Source organism: Emydura macquarii, unplaced genomic scaffold (genome assembly GCF_026122565.2).
Source record: "Emydura macquarii macquarii isolate MOO-44397 ecotype Brisbane River unplaced genomic scaffold, CSIRO-AGI_Emac_v2 contig_2897, whole genome shotgun sequence".
NCBI lineage: Eukaryota > Metazoa > Chordata > Testudines > Chelidae > Emydura > Emydura macquarii.
The window spans coordinates 25,805,701-25,820,399 of NW_027133034.1; the positions used below are offsets into that span (position 1 = coordinate 25,805,701).

At 44.5% G+C, this 14,699-nt stretch overlaps 1 protein-coding gene across 1 annotated transcript in view; it reads right to left on the reverse strand.

The window, feature by feature from the left end:
- The window catches only part of LVRN (laeverin), a 53,781-nt gene extending 40,255 nt beyond the window's left edge, over positions 1-13,526 (reverse strand). Inside the window, exons 1-2 of the mRNA XM_067568538.1 lie at positions 12,871-13,526; positions 1,049-1,191 (exon numbers count right to left, since the gene is read on the reverse strand). Of these exons, the coding sequence (XP_067424639.1) occupies positions 1,049-1,191; positions 12,871-13,526 (799 nt within the window). The remainder of the gene's footprint in view (positions 1-1,048; positions 1,192-12,870) is intronic.
- Positions 13,527-14,699: the final 1,173 nt, after the last annotated feature.

Here is a 14,699-nt window from a genome sequence, read left to right on the forward strand (position 1 = left end):
ATGCCAAAATAAATCCCTGTCACAGTCTATCTGGCCCTTTAAGGCAAGCTGGACTCATCCTTGCCCATGATCTAGCCATTACCCTTCAGCCTTTCCTCTGATCTAGCCAGGTAGGGGCAATTAGTGGTCCCAGGTGGATGTAATTGAATTAAGAGTGACTGACCCCCAGCTGCAGAGGACAACTTAAATGGAGCTGAGCTCAGCTGACAGAAGATGACCTGGGAGAGAGGAAGTAGGGAGTCCCTACTGTCAGTAGGAAGGTTGCAGAATTAGAATTGATCCCTGTAACAGACCTGAAATGGGGGCAAGATCCAGGGAGAGACTGCAGAAGAGGCAGGACTCTTCTTTGGAGAAAAGCCCCCAGGGAGCAGAGTAGGTTCCTGTGGGCGGGAGCCCTGAGATAGGGTTTGTAAGTGGAAGCAGAAAACTAAAGTAGCTTTAGGGGGCAGAATAATTATTTGGACTTGTCTGGATTTTCATTTGGGCCTTTTGGTTACCTCAGAAAGAGTTTGAACTTTGTGGCTTAGCTGGAGGGCTGAGCCTTGGAAAACCCAGTGGGAGGCAGATGGCCTCTAAGAGGTGCTAGAAATGATGACACGGGTGACATTATGCATGGATGCAAAAGGGCACGCCAGAGGGGAGTATTCCCCAGGCTGACAAATCCTAAGTCTTCCTGTCCTCTCCCCAAACAGGAGCAGCAACCTCCTCTTTTTTGGGAGCAGGTGTCTTCCTCCAAAACCTATCAACATCACTCTTTCAACCAGCTAGGACTACCACAGGATCATTCAAAGTCTTTCCACACAGATGGGAGAACCTAGCCACTACAACATCATGTTCTGCTTCCACTTAAACTCCAGTCCATGCTCTGATTTTCTAGGACAGAACATATTAATTGAACAGAATTTTCATATATTTGAGCTTTTAGCCCATGGATAACAGATCACTATAGTACAGGGTGAGATAGTAAAGTAATGTGCTACAATTATAGTAAAACCAAATCTTTACTAAGGTAACTTGGAAAAATACAGAAGTCCATTTTTTAACCTACCTATAGCAGGCATGTTGGAAAGGGCCACATAGCTGGGATGATGGACAATTGTAATATCAAAGGTTGCCTTCATGGCAGGTTCATCAAAGCAGGGATAAACTGTCCTTGCATATGTTGGTTCAAGCTGTGATGCAACCAGCATACTAAATTGGAAATACAGATATGGTTAATCCAGCATGTTGTAGCTGATCAAAACCATTTTATATATAGTGCATAAAATCTGCCAAATTAGAAAAAGAAAAAGTAAATCACATACACATGTGGATTTAGAAAAGGGTTAGTCATTTTTTAGAAAAATATATGAGTCAATTGTCCTCTGCAGATCTCCATGTACAGATCTGTGCCTTGTTTAATTTAGCGATTTTAGTGGCTAAATCTTTTCTTACATGTCTTTCTTTTCTAACTGAAGAGTTCACATTTTTATAGATTTGAGTTTTTCTTTTTTTAGTTTGATGTCTAATATGGTGTTAAAATCTCATGCACAGTATAGACCATCCACAGCAATCAAGTGCTCAGAAATTATGTAGCCATCCAAACTTTCATACTGGAAGTCGATTCTATGTGGATGCCTGCTTGTCTCTCTAATCCAAACTTTCTGGGTTTTTTTAAAAAGGTAGAGTTTATTCAAGAAATGTAAGAATTATCGGTAATATCTATGTGCAAAACATGCCTCCCATCTCCACCCAAACCAGGCACAAAATAACCCTACGGCAGCAACACCACAGCAGTTCCATGGCACTGGGGAACACTCAGGAGAAAATGCTTACAGGGACCCTGCAGCTCTTTTCCAGGATGCCTCTTGTGGTAGTCTGGAACAGGATTTTGGGGCAGAGTGTAGTAGGGGAGACTGGTTTTGGGTGCCCAACTTGAGACAGTTAAGGAAAATCCTTACTGGAGAGAAGCTGGAAAGAGGCTGACAGAGGCAACATCCATGATCTGTATAGACCAAATGCATCACTGCAACAGGGATTGGAGACAGAACTACAGGCCAAGAGAGGATACAGTTGGAGAGGGACCACCTGCATCTTGAAACCCAGCTGCTTGAAGATGGGTAGTGTCGACATGAGACAGAAGACGGGGAGTGCCACTGCCAGCATTAGAAAAGAAAAAAGACCGGGGAATGTAAATATCAGCTTGAGATGGACAGATTGCACCTGCAAAACCCTAATCCACTAGGTGAAGCCAGACCCCCAGTGGGTAGCACAGACTCAAAATTATTTCCTTGCTTTAGGGAAGGAGATGAGATGGATGTGTTTCTAAATGCTTTTGAAATGGGCTATGAATTGAACAAGATAGGGCAGGAGGACACGGTCTGGTGTCTGGCTACATTATCATCAGGGACAAAGGCCTTAGACATTTTCACCCTTACGGATGGAAAGAAATATAAAGATCATGGACAAAGTAAACAAGCTTTGTTTGAAAAGTTTAAACTTCTCCCTGAAGCACATAGGAAAAGGTTTGGGAGTTCAGAAGAGAAGAAACATGATCTACGCTGAGGTTTCAACTCAAATTACAGGTTACGTAAAAAAATGGGGAACTGGTTGGGAGGTTTCCACAGTCGATAAGATCTATGAATTAATGGGCTTGGAACAATTCTTTAACTCTGCCATCCCAACCAGAAATCATGGTTAATAGACATGACTGTATCTGGGAAATGGACCGACCAATATGCAGACAGTCTGCCTGGAGTTGAAAGAAAAATCAAGGAAGATAGCATAAATCTGACCCTCAGATGGGAGAATGGGCTAAATCCAGACATTGGTAGGATTAGGGGCCCAAAGAAAGGAACCTGAGGAGCTGATATGTTTTTATTGTCATGAAACAGATCATAAGGCAAAACATTGCCTGGTGCTAGGGAGATCAGAGGCTAGTTGTGTAGCACACAGTAGGTCCAAGTGGCAATGACTCCACCAACAGTGGAACCAAAACTAGCCCAATTGTCCTATCAGTGAACTTGATTCTGTCAGATTCCAAAAGGGAATCAACGAAACACTGTTTCCCAGTGGAGATGAATGGGAAAAGGCCCAAGGATGGAGCGACCCTGGTATGCCCAGGATAGTGGACTTATCAAGGATCACCCCAATAGACTCATGACCGTTCAGGGAATAATGGGTCCTCCTTTCCATGTCCCTGTGGCTCAGATCCATCTGAAATAGGGTGGCAACCAGGGGCCTAAGCCTGTTGGGGTACACTCCCAACTACTGGTAGAGGTCTTGCTAGGAAAACAATCTACAGTTCTTGGCCCAGGCCACTTGCATGGTTACTTGGAGCCAAAAGCAGAAAGCCACTGCCCTTGTCTCTGACCGGGAGCTGAAAGCTGGCAGGCAGCTCTGAGCTGCTGCCTGACAGTGCGAGTGCACAGCCTGGGGCTAGGCTCAGTCCGACAGTTAGCCCCCTCGGTTCCCACTTTGGAAAACAAGCAGGAGCAATTAACTGACCCCTCAAGGGAAACCTAGGACTACAGCAGACTTCCATGGCAACCCCGAGATAGGAGGACACCTGGAAAGGTTTCTCTAGGTAGGATCAGGGGCTGCTTTATAGAGAGTGGATGTCTCCCCACTACCCCTCTCAGGAACGTTGAGCCATGGAGAATACAAAGACAATTGTTGGTACCACAAAAGTACCATCTCAGGTTACTCAGGCTAGTCGGGACATAGGGAAATACAGCTCACCAAACAGTGCTTATTCCAGAATTTCTACTGGCCTGGGGTTTTTGAGACAGTGTAGGAATACTGCAAGACGTGTGGCTCCTGCCAGAGGTGGGAAATGGCCAGTATTAGAGCAAGGCTGTCCTGATTTCCCCTCCCATCACAGAGGAACTCTTTCAGAAGTTCTATGGACATTGTGTGATTCCTTAGCAAAATGGAGAAAAGGTATATTCTGGTGATAGTAAAATATGCCACCTGCTTTTGAGAAGCAGTAGCTCTGTCCTCCATAGAGGCAGACAAGGTGATTGATGCCTTGCTAATAACGTTGAATCAAGTGGGGTTTCTCCCTGAGGCTTTGATTGATCAGGGAGCAAACTAATGTCTGCCCTACATGAAGGGCGATGAGAGAAACGTTCGGTTCCACAATTTTGGTTGTCTCCCTATTACTCCCACACAACTTGGCTGGTTGAGAGATTTAATGGAATCCTTAAAATGATGTTGAAAATTTTGTGGACCAAGAGCCCGGTGATTGGGATAATATTTACCTTACCTGCTATTTGCCTACTAAGAGGTTCCCCAGGATTCTCTCCTTTTGAATTGCTCTGTGGGAGGAGGATACAGGACTCCCTGGACCTAGTGAGGGCAGAGAGGGAAAATATAGCTTCTCCCAAGCTGGAGTCCATGGTGGAATACTTGTTGGGTTTCTGGGAAAAGCTCACTGATTCTCCCCAGGAGAATCTAGCTAGAGCTTGGAAGAAACAGAAAGTCTGGCATGACCACACCACATGTGCTCTGACATATGGGTACAGGGAACCAAGTTATGGTGCTCATTCTAGGGTTAGAGGCATTGCATACGTGCTGTCAGTGCCAAATCCTGAGCATAGAGTAGTTTGACATTGTACAAAATGTCATAATTTTGCCCCAGCGCATGTAGATACCATTTGTATTTTCTGTCAAACTTGGGAAGATCACGTGACCCATATAAGGCAGGTGCTTTGCAGCATTCAGAAGATAGGCCTGACTGTAAAGATGGAAAAATACGAGGTGGGGATGGCAGAAGTGGGCTATCTTGGCAATAGAGTGAAGAGGGGCTGCATAAAACCAGAGTCTGCAAAAGTGGAAGTTATTAAGAATTGCCCCACGCCCCAGACACAAAAATCAGGTACAATTCTTTACTGGGATGGCCAGAATCAGTGCAACTTCTGTGAACAGAAAGAAGTCATATGTCCAAACCCAGTTCTGGTAAACTCAGACTTTGAAAAGACTTTCGTGATATTCACAGATGCCTCTGACACAGGGCTCAGGGCTGTGCTGTTGCAAGCTGATGGAAAGGGGAGAGGCTCCCTCATAGTGTGTGTGAGCAAGAAATTGCCTCCTGGAGGGGAAAAAAACTATGCAACAATGGAAAAAGAATATTTGGTTATAGTGTGGGTCCTCAGTAAATTATAGCCCTACTCTTTTGGATGACACTTCACTGTATATAGTGACCAGTCCCCACCCACTTGGCTACATCAAATGAAAGGGACAAACACCGAATTGCTAAAATGAAGCTTAGTGCTCCAAGATTAAGATATGGAAATGATTCATGTTAAAGGGAATGCAAATTTGGTTGCTGATGATCTGTTCAGGAAATAAGAAAACTGGTTCCCTTAAGATGCCGGTCAAGCACCCTAGTTACACCCACTTTTTTGGTGGTGGGCAGAGGAGAGATGCGAGAGAGAGCAATTTCCTGCAATATCCTTGAAAATCTTTATTGTATTAAATGTACGTATTATTGTGAGTTGGGATTGTATGCAATCTCTTTAGAGGAGATGTGATGTGAGGGTTTGATAGGTCAAAGGACTACACTGAAAATATGCCAGACAAGAATAGACTTTTGGGACAACGTGTGTGAAGTAGAGCTCCTGAACAATACTCAGGGAGAAGTTAATGCAAATTCCCTATCTCCAGTTATGCAAAAACTGAGCCTGAGGAAGGGGTCATTGGCTGCTGATTTCTTCTTCTCAGAAGCAGGAGATCAAGGGCCTGTATAAAGAAACAGCACAACTGCCCAGCCAGAGTTCTGGTTCTGAATCTGAGACTGTCATGAACTTGTGACCACAGGGCAATCCCAGTTGTGGGTTTGAAGGACAGACCAGAGTTTGTGGGTGGGATTGGGGGTGATCTCTGGTAAGCATTTTGCACACTTCTAGGATCTTTTATTGTTTTCCCTGTAATCTTTTCACTTTAGAATAAAAGTGCTTGCATAAAAAGAGCACTGTGGAAACTTATAACTGCAAGTAACACACTGCTCATAGCCTCTAGAGAGAAAGCAAAGTTCAGATGGTGGCCTCTTAGGCAGTCTGACTTGCTGGGGATATCAGTGTAAATCAAAGATGCTGTACAGCCTTTAAGAACTCCAGTAGAGTTTCCACAGAGTGAGAGAGGAGCTTTCATCTTTATGAATTCCACAGGAGTTGCAATGGCATAGGACCGGGTGGCCAACCAGTCAGACACGAAGAGCCAAAAAACAGCTATTGATAATGCTAAGAGCCACATTTTCCTTACCCTCCCTGACAAGCAGCTCTTTGCTGAGAAATTGACAAGCAGGGGAAGAGAGTAAATTGAAATTGACAAGCAGGGCTGAGGAGAAATTGACAAGCAGCAGGGGAGGGGAAAGTGAAATTGGCAACCAGCCCTTGAAATGGACCCAGTATTGCCAATTGTATTGTGGGTGGAGGGTAAGAGAGGAGGGTAGCTTGTGAATTGAGAAGTGAAATTGACAAGCTGCTGCGGAAAATGAAAATGAGGGATCAGCCCGAATTGTCCCGGAGGGTAAGGAAAATGTGGGTCTTAGCATTATCAATAGCTATTTTCTGGCTCTTTGCCACCGACTGGTTGGCCACCCCTGCATTATTACAAGAAGAATGAAATGTTGTTTTTCCAGCAGATTTCCACATAACAAGAAAATAAAAGTAAAATGAAAATGTTTCATGTAATTTACATAAACAGTGGGTGTTTCACTCCTAGTAATTCAGGTCAGGCAGTGCCATGAGTCATTGTTTGTTTGCTTATTTTTAAAAGATACTAATGTGACTGAATTGCTAGTAAACTTTATTCCACATTGCAACACATTGCAAATCTACCACATGTGACACGTCAGTCCAAATGGAATTTTATTTTCTTAAGGTCCAGCATTGAATAAGCAGACAAATTAATTCCCCTCACTATTCCTGTTTTGCACTAAGAAATTTATAGAAATGAACCTTTTTATAAACTATTTTAAGAAATGTATAACAGTGCCTGAGGCTACCAAAAAAATCAAAATTAGAGTATTCCCAAATAAGGGCAGCCTGGCCCTCAACGGGCTCTTTAAGAATAAGGCATGATTATTTCAGCTATCCCAAGTTGTATTTTACCTGGTATGAAATGAATTAAGTTAAAAAACACTAGAAATCTTTATGATGTGTGAAAGACTTCATGTTTATAGAGCTATAAACTGGCATTACCGCAATAACTCCTATTAACAGCCTTCTTGCTAGAACATAATAATATTATTATGATGCTGGTAATACCACAACAGTCTCTACCTTCTCCCCATGTGCCAATTGTTTAGGAAAGTAACATTTATGAAATGGTTAACACTTACACACAACTACAAATTTTAAAAAAAACTTACCACATAAAACTCCTTTGAACCATGTATGGGGATTGAATACTGAAGATAGCTTAAGGTAAACCATCTTAGTTTTAGGGTGGGCAGGCCTTAGTATGTAACTGCTAGGGGATCATCCTTAGTAATCCATATTGGTCCTGTTTCTAGTCCTGAGCAACTGACAGAATATAGGCAATTTAGAAAAACCAGACCAGATAATGGATTGCCCATTAACACCTACCAGTGTTCATCTAAAACTTGTAATAGATTTCTCGAAGACTCCACATTACCTATCAGAGGGCAAGGTTGTATTGTGTACAGAATGGGCACTAAGCAAATTTCCATTGATTAAGATAGAACTCAAAATCCTAAGATTTCTGTTGCAATTAAGCAGCTACTTTAGTACAAATTCCACAGGACCATAAACTATTCTTGATCTGGGCACACAACACTCCATTCACAGCAACGACAGTTCTGCATGTAGACTGGTGAAACATGCCTCCCAAACTCCACGGACTTAATTCAGTACAACTGAAGTAGGAAGAAGGAAGATGAGAGTATCTTTAAAACACCTTTCTCCTCCCCTGATCCCGGCAATGACTCTCTTAGCTATATGCCACTCGTGGATTCCCCAGTCTGACCCCCATAAGGATAACTTGCCGGTGACTTTGTATTGTCTGACCAATGCCAAGCAGCTGGAAGTGGAGCCAGACTCAGTTTTTACTCCCTTTGGTGATGTTAGCACTACAGAAAAGTACTCCTTGGGGGCTACAAATAGAGCCTTCATTTTTCATTCCCCCTGACCCTACTTCAAGACATGATTAAGTGTGTAACTTAGATCACCTGCCATTATTGACAACCACGTGTTGTTATTCATATTGCTTTTTTATTGCTGAGTGTAATGCTTGTGAGAGGACTAGAGAACTCTCGCTACACACGTGTTATAAAACAAATAGACACAGTTTCCTCATACCAGTTCATCAATGTTGTGCTTCAACTCTGATTTGGAGGGGTGACAAAGTGAGAGAAAAGTTCATTCTAAATGCCAGTTAAGCTTTTCGCCTCTCTGTTAAGCTGCCAACAGCTATCTGGACACGTGAGCAGGAGAAACTGCAAGCACAAAGTGATAGAAAACCATTATCTTCTGCAAGTTGTTTAGTGGCTTTACCGAAATGACTAACAAGCTGAGCTAGATTTAAACTAAAGACCTAGAGATAAAAGGTTCCCTATTACATAGTGCCTGAGATATCCAATCCTTCACTAGAATTAGTCTTTTAAAATAATAAAAATATCTTATTAGCCTTACAAATGATGTCCCAAAAAAACATACATGCTGCAGAAGGATGAGTTTCTGCAGCACAAACTGCAAGAGACTCAGAGCTAGGAAACTGCTACTATGGTAAGGTTGAAGACTTCACTCTGAAAGAAGGAAAAGTTACAAAATAGCGTTGGATAGCTCAAGTTTCAGAAAAGTCTTTTTAAATAAGGGAAAAGATATGCAAAATTGACTTAACATCAAGAATACAGACAAGAGCAGATAAACAAAGCAATATGTTAAATCTGCAACCCATAGACTTCCTTTGATTCAATCTACTGTCTGGACATAACTGAAATCTTTTAACCAAACTGCAATCTTACATACTCTGTAGTAACCATGGTAAGTTAAGGATAAAATGGAACAATTCATATAAATCTTTTTTCCACTTTACTAGGCTATTTAGGCAGGTTGTACCATAAAAGGAAATTGAAACAAAAAGAACAGAATATAAATCATAGACTTATAGGACTGGATGGGACCTCGTGAGGTCATCTAATCCATTCTCTTGCACTTATGGCAGACCTAAATGAGTACTAAGAATACATATACATGGTATTCACATATATACTTAGTGGTGTAATATTCTATGGCTACTTGTATAAAACTAAAAGGGGCTTTCCAAGGAAATTAAGCAATATGTTCTAGCTTTCCTTAACTCAAACTCCATAATTAGACAAATATCATTGTATAAAGAGATTCATGAAAGAAGGGATGAAGATTAAAAAAAAGACATTTGTCAGAATAAAAGCTCCTACTGTTCCTCTTTCAGGCCAACCAACTTCTCTCCTTTCCCTCAACAAAAAACAAGGAAAAAAGCAGTCATTGGAAGTTAAATTCTCCAGATTTGATCATCAGTGGAGTTAGGTTATATGAAAGTCACTTGGCCCCTTTTCGTTTCAATAAAAATTAATTAAGGTTTTTAAAAAAAATTATTGTGTGTGTACATGCATGCACGTATTGATTATTTTTAGCTACATGAATATTATCTGTTTGGTACAGTCTCATAATATCCAACCTGCTGATAGACAACTTAATCTAGTGAACTAATCAGTAAGTTGGAACACAAGAATTCCAGAATTCTAACCCTAATCCTAGCTCCACTGACCTTGAGCAATTCACTACTCCTTAAATTATTAAAGGTAAAAACAAAATTAAAAATCCCATTTACAGATGTGCTTTGTTTACCTTGTGCATCTCAGTTTGGACAATGAAAAAAATCAATTAATTAATTCCCTTTTGTTTAATGAGTTTTTCTTCCAAGATTCTTAGGATGAAATTTGCCAGCACAAAAGTCCATTCAGCATGTAAGCATAAGCGCTATTTTGCCAGTTAACTTGCTTAAAATGATTCTTTTCATGTAACAAGTTCTGGGCCAAGTTTAAGTTGATAGTGTCTATATATCATGTGCAATTTTTTTTTTAAAGTGTAAAGTATTGTCATGGGTGGTTTGACTTTTATAGTTGCTGTTAAATAAACACTAACATCCATACTGCCTAACAAAATATTCAAAGACTCCTCCACTCATCACCTAAGTACCATTCTATTCCAACACCCACCTGCAGTGCATGCATCTAATTCCACAAAAATAAATAAATAAAAATCACACTCACATTGTGTGAATTCTAATCTTAGCTCAATTGAGATATATTCTCTGCAGACAGACATATACAGGTAAAGTGCATAATGTGTCCTACGTACATGAAAACATCTGAGGTCACAGTTAAGGTTTTGCATTTGAATCTGATTAGGATACATGGGATGTGTGTGTGCCGTCCTAGTCCCTCATATTAACATTTATGGAAGGGGAGACTTAAAGCAATCAGAGCACAAAGCAGTGTAACTTGCCCCTTTAGAGGCAGCTGCTCCACTGACAAACTTTTTATATTTTGCCAGAGTGGAGCTCCACTCCAGGAGATCTGAGAAAGTCTACTGGACTATAAGTAGTGCTGGCAAGCTTAGCAAATGAGAGAGGTCATGGAGAAGGAGACCTGGAGAATGGTAAGAAGGCTGCGGAGCAAGACTGGAAGCAGAATGTCAAGTTCCACGTTTGTCATCTTCAGCACAAAACATGCATCTCCCCCACTCCCTGCTCTCTCTGTACCACCTGTTAATGATAGGGGCTAGGACAGGGAGAGAGCAGGAAGTTAATGATATCAGAGATGCAGAACTCGTTGCTCCCCTACTGAGCTCTTCTGTCTAGGATGAGCCTCCTGTGATTCCCCAGAGGAGGGTCCTGCTCTGACAAACCTATGAAATCCCTCAGACTAGCAGTAGTGCTGCTAAGGGACATCTTGGCAACACAACTCAGAACCTGGGGAGGAGGCACGAATGACAAGAATCATGGATGATGGAGTGGGAAGGCATTGAGGCAACTAGGGCACAGGCTGTAACAGGAAACTAGGGAGGGAGATGGGACAGGGGAAGCAGCTTGGGAGAATAGAAGTGGCCAGAAGATCTGGGCTGTTCAGATTTGTCTTTGCAGAGCTAGAGTAGGTATCGATGAACACTAGAAGAATAACTCCCCATCTACTTCACTTTAAAATTCGAACACTGACTTTACCTGAGCTGTTATGCTAATGTCTGTGTGAAACTTGTAGTTTATGGGGACTGTAATTTCAGGAGTCTGAAAAATGCAAAACACAGCTCAAACACTATGGTTGTGCCCACACAACTGGTTTGGGGAATTGGTTCTATAGTGGCCTCCTCATGTAGCATAAATCAGGGGCTCCAGCATCTTTTTGCAAGCCATCCACAAGCAGATCTTATTTGTAATGTCAGATATCACAGGAAAGTCAACTAGTGCTCCTACATAACAAATTGCGACAGTGTTGACCATTTAATGTTCTTCTGAGAGGACCCCAGTGCCAATAATCCAGCAACAGTTAACTTTAACAGACAAGGTATTGCCAAATCTATTTGTCCATAAGTCACAATGTAATTGGAGGGAGGAGGGGTAGAGACATACCATAAAACACAGCTAACATACAGCCCAGTCCTGCAACCCTTCCTGGTGTTGAGTTGTACTCTCTCACTGAGGTCCAATAGAACTATTTGCATAAGTGTTACCATACTTAAGAATAAAGACAATAGAACTAGATCCAGAGATTGCAACACAACAGAGGGAACCTACAGGGCCTTGTTTAATAGCTTCATGACCTTGGTAAACAAAAAGCATAGATAGGTTAAGGAACAACTTATGCGTGTATTTTGCAGTAACTTTTTTACTTTCATAGAGGATCTGCTAACACATTATTTAATAACTATGTGGTTATGTAAAACCCCAAAGGGAGAGACTGGGGAGGAATATTCCTCTTGTCAGAAAAGACTACTTTATATTGTATAGTGTCTTTTATGTGTTCTATAGCCACAAAGCTGCTTTTTGTTGTTTAACTCCACATAACAGACAAACAAAGAGAGAATTTATGCTATAAGCAAAGGAGAATTTTTTTTTCAGCTGAGATCAGACACCAAATAGAGATAACACTTTCTCTATTTCCTTGCACAGACCTAGAGGACGATAGTAACTAGATGTGTGTCCGGTTGCAAATTTGTATTCGTTTTCCTAAAAATGCAAGAGGTGATCAGATCTGAGGTTTTGGTTTTGGCTCCATCTCTAAGAAGCTTATAATTTCTTTTTGGGAAAAGAGGAAAGGAGAGAGACACCTGGCTGTGTGTCCTCCCCACCTCCTCAAAACCAGAAAGCACTTAGGGGCAGTGGTTTTCAACCTTTTTTCATTTGCTGACCCCTAAAAAAATCCAAATGGAGGTGCAGAGCCCTTTGGAAATGTTAGCTGTATAGTCTGCGGGGAGGTGGCGGAGCACAGGTTGAAAACCACAGTCTGGGGGTACTAGTCAAAGCCCACTGAAGTCCAAGGGGAACCTTGCCATTGACCTACAAGGCTTTGGATCTGATGCTCGTATGATGGGCACTATACAAAAATAAGGCCCGAGATAAAGTGGGGTTTTCCTTGAAGGCAGGAGGAGCTGGTCTCCCATCCTTTGAGGGGAACAAGCGCGTCCCAAGCCCGGCAGTCACCTTAGAAAGTGGCTCGGGAATTAGCCGGCGGCAGCACCTGTTCTGTTCTGTTCTGGGGTTGGGCGGAGGTAAGTGCCCCTCCGGGCCACCTTGCCGCTGCTGCTCGCGCCTGGCCCCTGCCTGCCCCGGAGCCCGCCCCGCCGCCCGCTTCCCCCCGGCACCCAGGGCCCCGCCCCGCGCGCTCACCTGCTCTGCCCCTGGTCGCTGTAGCGGATGAGGAAGAGCCCGACCAGGTCCTCGCTCAGCGGCCCGCGGAAGCTGAGCTGCAGCGCGTAGCGGGCGCCGGCCCGCAGGCTCTGCCGCAGCTGCAGCACCGCGTACTCCCGCCGCTCCTCCAGCCACAGCTCCGCCACCTCCAGGCTGCCGCCGCCGCCGCCGCCGCCGCCCGGCCCCTCCAGCAGGGGGCCCCGCACGGCCGCCCCCCACAGCTCCAGCTGGGCGCTGTGCAGCAGGACGGTGGCCGTGTCCTGGGCGCAGCGCAGCGTGATGTTCACCTGGCCGGAGAAGACCTGGGGGCCCTGCTGGCCGGGGCTCACGCGGGGCCAGAGCCGCAGCTGGTAGTGGAGGGGCAGCAGCGCGCGGGGCAGGCGGGAGTTGTCCCAGACCCCCGGCGGGCGCGTGCTGCCCGGGCTGGGGCCGGGACCGGCCTCCTGCTTCTCCTCCGGGCCGGCTGAGGGCGAGGGGGGAGCCGCTGCCGCCCGCAGCTCCTCCACCTCCTGCCGGCAGCGCCCGTACAGCGCCCCCAGCACGGCCAGGGCCAGCAGCAGCGCGGCCAGCAGCAGCGCGAGCAGGGCGGCGGGCTTCCTGCCCAGGTAGCAGCCGGAGGTGGCCTTCGCTCCCATCGCAGCAGGCGCCCCGCTCCTCAGCCAGCCAGGCGCGTGGCAGCGAGCGCGGCTGGGGCTGGGCTGAGCTGGGCTGGGCTGCACACAGCGAACAAATACCCTGGGCGCGCGGGGGGGGGGGAGGTGGAGCCCCTCTGGAGAGGGGCCTAGGCTCCCGTGCCCCCTCCTTGCTCTGGAGGGGGGGGAAAGGTAAGAGGCGGGTCCACGTGGAGCCTGCCCATCGTGGGTCTCAAATTCTCAACGTGTGTCATCGACAAGAGAAGCGAGCTACAGCAGGGTGATCGATTTTATAGGGACAGTCCCGCTCAGAGCTTTTTCTTTTCCAGGCTCCTATTACCGCACCCACCCCGCCTTTCCTCCCAGGCCCGTCCTGATTTTTCACACTTGCTATCTGGTGGTCACCCTCATCTATAGGCTCCTTTCACCCCCCAATACAATCTGGCTCCTGATCCATTACAGCACAATAGTGGTGCAGCCAGACAAGTTTTAGCCCCTGGTTCCTCAAAAATCTAATGCCGAAATAGAGAACAAGTCCAGCCCCTCCCACAAACACCCCAAAGTACCTAAATCTAGTCCATCCTCACACGTCAGCACCACACAAACCTAGATCCACTACCTAGATCCAGACATATCCAGGCAATGTTTGGCTCCCACCCTTCAAATTCTCAAGACAGTTTTGGTTTTCCAGTATTCACAGTCTGTTTGTCCTGCTCCCCAGACATCTTCCTCTTCTTCCCAACCTACTGATGCAGCACCACAATCAGATATTGCTTCCAGCACTGAGCAGCTAACACCTCACAGCATGGATACTGCATTGGTTAGATGAAGAGGAAGGGCAATATTCAGAGGTAGTCCAGCATGTCCTACTTAGTAGTAGAAAACCATCTACTAATTTGGCCAAGTGGAAATGTTTCCATTTGGTTAATGGCTCTGGGAATTCAGCCAACACCTGCCTGCATTCAGGTCATTTTGGTTTACCCGTTATACTTGAAATCCTCAGGTCTCACTCAACCTGTTGAGAGTCTATTTAGCTGTAATCTCAGCATTCCACCCTCCCATCCAAAGGAAGTCAATTTTTCCCAACTGAATAGTAGTCAGATTTCTGGAAGGTGTTGTCCATCTCTTTCCACTTGTGAAATAAACTGTTCCATTGTAGGACCTTAACACTATTGC